Source organism: Anolis sagrei, chromosome Y (genome assembly GCF_037176765.1).
Source record: "Anolis sagrei isolate rAnoSag1 chromosome Y, rAnoSag1.mat, whole genome shotgun sequence".
NCBI classification, from domain to species: Eukaryota; Metazoa; Chordata; class Lepidosauria; order Squamata; family Dactyloidae; genus Anolis; species Anolis sagrei.
Window position 1 is genome coordinate 80,391,796 of NC_090035.1, and position 6,794 is coordinate 80,398,589.

At 42.1% G+C, this 6,794-nt stretch overlaps 1 protein-coding gene across 1 annotated transcript in view; it reads right to left on the reverse strand.

Annotated features, from left to right (window-relative positions):
• Nucleotides 1-202: 202 nt before the first annotated feature.
• Nucleotides 203-6,794, reverse strand: part of LOC132780800 (vasodilator-stimulated phosphoprotein) — a 93,311-nt gene continuing 86,719 nt past the window's right edge. The window contains exon 13 of the mRNA XM_067461586.1: nt 203-6,000. Within this exon, the coding sequence (XP_067317687.1) occupies nt 5,963-6,000 (38 nt within the window). The 3' untranslated portion in view covers nt 203-5,962. The remainder of the gene's footprint in view (nt 6,001-6,794) is intronic.

The window sequence follows — 6,794 nt, forward strand, 5'->3', positions numbered from 1 at the left end:
GCCAGCTGTGACCAGCAGTGCTGCAGAATTCGAAGAGGCACGAATGGAGGGCGAAAGAGAGAATTGGAGATGAGCACCAACCCCCAGAGTGGGACACAACTGGACTTAATGTCAAGGCAAAACCTTTACCTATTCCAAGATTACAGGTATTTGTGTTGCAAGGAGTTTTCGCCGCAATAAAAGAAGACACAACACACACATCTTGGATTATTATTAATTTTTTTTGCAATTTTACAAAAAAGGAAGGAAGGAAAAAAAACCACAATTTCATTCCTAGAGAAGTTTGGTGCGTGCGCTCAGCGAGCCGGTGCGGTGTGTGTGTGTGTTTGTGTGTGTTTTTGTGTGTCTATCTCGAAAGGAAGGAAAGTGAGTAGAAATTCGAGGCTAGAAACGCCCAGCAAATCGGTCATAATAATAATAATAATAATAATTTCTTTTTTTAAAAAAAACAATCAAAATATAATATTCCATCTCCAGCTCAAGAACAACGAACGAAAAAAATAATAATCCTAAAATAAAAATCCAAAAAAGGAAATAATTATTACAGCTCAAGTAGAAAAGCCAAGGGCCCTGCTCAAGAAACGGGCAGAAAAAGGACCCAGAGATTCGGGGCATCGGATAAAATATTCCAAGGACGGCCCCGTCTTTGTATGTAAAAGGAAAAGAATAAAAACATTACAAAAACCGAGAGAAAACAGCAGTATTTGTGTGTGACGTGAGGTCAGGAGAGGGTCCCTTTGGGAGGGAGGGGAGGCATCTATGGGGAGCAAAGGGGGCTTCTATTGGCAGCCGGAAAGTTGTGGGTTTCTAATTTTTGGCCCCATTTCTTGTGGGTTCACAGCGAAGAGGTCTCTCCTTTGGTCTCTTAATAATACCAGGAAATCCATAGGACGCCTTTCCTTTTGAGTCCGAAGCCCAGCTACACTGCCATCTAATGCAGTTTGTGTTGACCCATATAATGCATCTTATGGTCAGTGCAGAACCATATAATGTATGGTCACTATAGACAAATATGAAGCATAGTGTGGTCAGTGAAGATCCATACAATGTATCGGCCAGCATTGACCCATAGAATGTATCACAGGGTCAGTGAAGACCCATACAGTGCATCATATGATTGGTGAAGACCCATATAATGTATCATATGGCCAGTGTAAATCCATATAATGTATTCTATGGATCTGAACATCATATTCATGTACACATGGTTGGTGTACATGGATATGATGCATCATATGGTCAGTGTAGATCCATACAATGATTAGTATACATGTATATAGTGCATCATATGGTCAGTGCAGACCCATATAATGTACTATATGGTCAACGTCAACGCATACGATGCATCATATAGTCAATGTAGATCCATATAATGCATCATACAGTCAGTGCAGGCCCATATGATGTACTATATGGTCAACGTCAACACATATGATGCATCATATAGTCAATGTAGAGCCATATAATGTATCATAACTTCAATGCAGACCCATATAATGTACTATATGGTCAACGTCAACGCATATGATGCATCATATAGTCAATGTAGACCCATATAATGTATCATATAGTCAGTGCAGACCCATATAATGTACTATATGGTCAACATCAACACATATGATGCATCATATGGTCAATGTAGAGCCATATAATGCATCATAGAGTCAGTGCAGACCGATATGATGTACTATATGGTCAACGTCAATGCATATAATGCATTATATTGTCAATGTAGAACCATATAATGCATCATATAGTCAGTGCAGACCCATATAATGTACTATATCGTCAATGTTGATGCATATGATGCATCATATGGTCAATGTAGACCCATATAATGCATCATACAGTCAGTGCAGACCCATATAATGTACTATATGGTCAACGTTGATGCATATGATGCATCATATGGTCAATGTAGACCCATATAATGCATCATACAGTCAGTGCAGACCCTTATAATGTACTATATGGTCAATATCAACGCATATGATGCATCGTAAGGTCAATGTAGACCTATATAATATATCATATAGTCAGTGCAGACCCATATGATGTACTATATGGTCAATGTCGAGGCATATGATGCATCATATGATTAATGTAGACCCATATGATTCATCCTATGGTCAGTACAAACTCATATAATGCATCATGTTGTTAGTGTAGGCCCATATCATGTATTATATAGTTGGTGCAGACCCATATAATGTTTTTATGGTCAATGTTGATGCATACGATGCAACATACCATCAGTGTAGACGCATATAATGCATCATATAGTCAATGCAGACCCAAATAATGTACTATATGGTCAACATCAACGCATATGAAGCATCATATAGTCAATGTAGACCCATATAATGCATCATACAGTCAGTGCAGACCCATATAATGTACTATATGGTCAACGTCAACGCATATGATGCATCATATAGTCAATGTAGACCCATATAATGTATCATATAGTCAACGCAGACTCATATAATGTACTATATGGTCAACATCAACACATATGATGCATCATATGGTCAATGTAGAGCCATATAATGCATCATAGAGTCAGTGCAGACCGATATGATGTACTATATGGTCAATATCAACGCATATGATGCATCGTAAGGTCAATGTAGAACCATATAATATATCATATAGTCAGTGCAGACCCATATGGTGTACTATATGGTCAATGTCGAGGCATATGATGCATCATATGGTTAATGTAGACCCATATGATGAATCATATGGTCAGTACAAACCCATATAATGCATCATGTCATCAGTGTAGACCCATATCATGTATTATATAGTTGGTGCAGACCCATATCATGTATTATATGGTCAATGTTGATGCATCTGATGCAACATACCATCAGTGTAGACGCATACAATGCATCATATAGTCAGTGTAGACCCATATAATGTATTATGATCATTGGAGCCCCATAAATTGCATCATATGGTCAGCAAAGACCCACATAATAGCTGCAAACTGCTTTATATGGCAGTGTGGGTCCGGCCATAAAGGAAGACAAGAAACCCTATGGCCAGCAGGATTTCCAACTCTTCGGTTAGGAAATAAATTTCCCTTTTGATTGGAGGCAGTGCATCCGCACTGTGGGGTTAACACAGTTTGACGCCACTTGAGTTGCCTTTGCTTCTTGCTATGGAATCATGGGAGTTGCAGTTTGACCGAGGCACCGGCACTCGTTGCAAAGCAGAGCTGAACCCAAACTTTGGATGAATTGAGAACATTAAGAAAGGACTTTACAGCGGATATGAAAGAGATACGTAACTCTTTGGGTAAGCGAACTCAGGCGAACTGGAATCATGGGAGTTGTAGTTCAGAATGTTACAGCAATACTGGTACTTGACCGAACTATAAATCCCACCATCCCATAAGATTGAGCCAGGGACAAACTGCATTCCTTTGACAGTGTAGATGCAGATAAAGAAGATGAAAGACCTTGGGAAACTATATATCCCAGTATTCCATCACATGGCAGTGAAAGCGGTGCTGAACTGCATTTCCTTTGGCTGTGTAGATACAGATGGAGAAAAAAGAAAAGAAAAAGTAAAGAAAGATCTTGGAAAACTACAACTTTCAGTATTTCATCGCATTGAGTCCTTGTAGCAAAAGCGGTGCCACATTGCATTCCTCCAGCAGCGTAGATGCAGATGGAGGAAGAAAAACATGGAACACCTTGGGAAACTACAACTCCCAGCATCCCACTGCATGAGCCATGGCAATGAAAGCAGTGCAACAACTGCATTCCTTTGGCAGTGTAGATGTAGGTGGGGATGAGTGAGAGAGAAAGACCTTGGGAAACTACAGCTCCCAGCATTCGATTGCATTGAGCCATGGTAGTAAAAGCAGTGCCAAACTTCAATCATTTGACAGTGTAGATGGAGCCAAAGAGAAAAAAGACTTCGGGAAACTACAACTCCCAGCACTTCATTGCATCGACTCATGGCAGTGAAAGTGGTGCCGAACTGCATTCTTTTGGCAGTATAGATGCAGATGGAGGAAAAAAAGACCCTGGAAAACTACAACTCCCAGCATTCAGATGCATTGAGCCATGGCATTGAAAGCTGTGCCAAAACTGCATTCCTTCAACAGTGTAGGTACAGATAGAAAGAAGGGAAAAAAGAAAGACTTTGAGAAACTACAGCTCCCAGAATTCAATTGCATTGAGCCATGGCAGTGCAAGTGGTGCTAAACTGCAATCAGTTGACATTGGCAGCCGAGGGGGGGGGGGTAGAGAGACCTTGGGAAACTACAGGTACAAATGGATAGGAAAAAAAGAAAGGAAGACCTTGGGAAACTACAACTCCCAGCATTTCAATTGCATTGAGCCATGGGCAATGAAAGCGGCGCCAGAATCCTCAGCCATGGCAGTGCAAGTGGTGCCGACTGCATTCCTTTGGCAGTGTAGATGCAGATGCTGGGGGGAAAAAACCTTGGAAAACTACGACTCCCGGTATTCAATTGCATGGAGCCATGGCAATGAAAGAAGTGCCAAAACTGCATTCCTTTGGCAGTGTAGATGCAGATGGAGGGGGGAAAAAAGACCTTGGGAAACTACAACTCCCAGCATTCCAACATATTGACCCATGGCAGTGAAAACAGTGCCAAACTGCATTCTTCGACTGTGTAGATGCAGATCGAAGGGGAGGGGGAGGAGAAAGACCTTGGGAAACTACATTGAGCCATGGTAATGCAAGTGGTGCCAAACTGCAATCGATTGACAGTGCTGATGCAGCCAGAAGGGACGAAAGACCTTGGGAAACTACAGGTACAGATGGAGAGAGAGAGAAAAAGTAAAGACCTTGGGAAACTACAACTCCCAGTACTCAATTTCATTGAGCCATGGCAGTGCAAGTGGTGCCAAACTGCAATCAGTTGATAGTATTGATGCAGCCAGAGGGGGAAAGACCTTGGGAAACTACAGGTACAGATGGAGAGAGGAAAAATAGACCTTGGGAAACTACAACTCCCAGCATTTCAATTGCATTGAGCCATGGCAATGCAAGTGGTGACAAACTGTAATCAATTGACAGTGTTGTTGCAGCGGCGGGAGGCGGGGAGACCTTGGGAAACTACAGGTACAGATGGAGAGAGAAAAAATACCTTGGGAAACTACAACTCCCAGTATTACAATTGCATTGAGCCATGGCAGTGCAAGTGGTGCCAAACTCCAATCTATTGACAGTGTTGATGCAGCCAGAAAGGGCGAAAGACCTTGGGAAACTACAGGTACAGATGGAGAGAAAAAATACCTTGGGGAACTACAACTCCCATTATTACAATTGCATTGAGCCATGGGCAATGAAAGCGGCGCCAGAATCCTGAAGTGCGGATGCAACCAAAGCCTCCAAAAACAAGGGCTCCTCCTCCGAAGACCCCTTTGCTAGCCTACAAATCTCTCCTCCAGGGAAATAGTAATGATGACGATGATGATGAAGATACTGTTGACGGGGAAAGGCGCCCTCCCTGGGAATGGCACAGTGTCTTGATCCGGGGTTCGGAACTGGGAGGATTGGGGGGAAGAACCAGTTCCTCCAGGGAAGTGGCCCCCTCCGGAAGGGGGAAAAAGAAGGGGAAAACGAGGGGGGGGGCGTTATTCCAGGGAAGCGGCTATTGCTTTTGGGTAAGGCACAGGCGGGGGACCTGCCCTTCCTGGGAAAAAGGGGGAAAAGTGGGGGGAACGCCATGGATTGCAGCCCCTCTCCCCAAAATTGCACGGGGAGGATGCCGGGGGGGGGGGGGGAGATCCAAGGCTTGGAAGGGGTGCAATGGAGCTCATTTGGTGCATTTGGGGGAAGGGGCGTGAGCGGGGGGGGGGGGGGGGGTGGGAGGGGAAGTGGCATTTCTTTTGCCTCTGTTTTGTTTTTCTCTGATTTTTATTCTCTTTTTTTTTCTCTTTTTTGCTGCGTTCCAAGGGGGGAAATGGCGGCGAGGCTAAGGAGTCCCCCGTTTCCGTAGCTCCGTGACGAACGCTGGGAAGAAAAAGAGATTCCTCATAAATGCCTATACATTCATTCCTTTTCTCCCCCCCCCCCCCCCCCCCCGCTCCAATAGAAGTAGCATTACACAATTGGTAAAGACAAGCATTTTCCAATACATGCCTTATACCACATGTAGGATTGGATATGCGCATATATGTATGGGTATGTATTTGTGTATTTATTTATTTGTCATGTCAGGTGTGTATATGTGTGTATGTATATGTATATTTGTGTATATATGTATATGTACATATGTATGTATATGTGTGTGTATATGTATATATGTGTGTGTACATGTGTGTGCATGTTCGTGTGTGTATATCTATCTGTATGTATGTGTGTGTGTGTGTGTGTGTGTGTGTGTGTGGAACAGACTTTACATTGAGTTTCCTCTGTACCAAGTTTGGAAACTCCCAATTAGTTCAAAGCATTTGTGTACCTATGTATATGTACATATGTATGCATCTCTATGTGTGTGTATATGTATATATGTGTGTGCATATGTGTGTATGTGTGTATATGTGTGTATGTTTATGTATATATATATACCATATATATACACACACACCATATATATATACCATATATATACATACACCATATATATATATATGTATGGATGTATGTGTGTGTGTGTGTGTGTGTGTATATATATATATATATATTCACACACAACCATATATATATGTATGGATGTATGTGTGTGTGTGTGTGTATATATATATATACACACACACACACCACACACACACCATATATATGGAATGTACTTTACATTGAGTTTC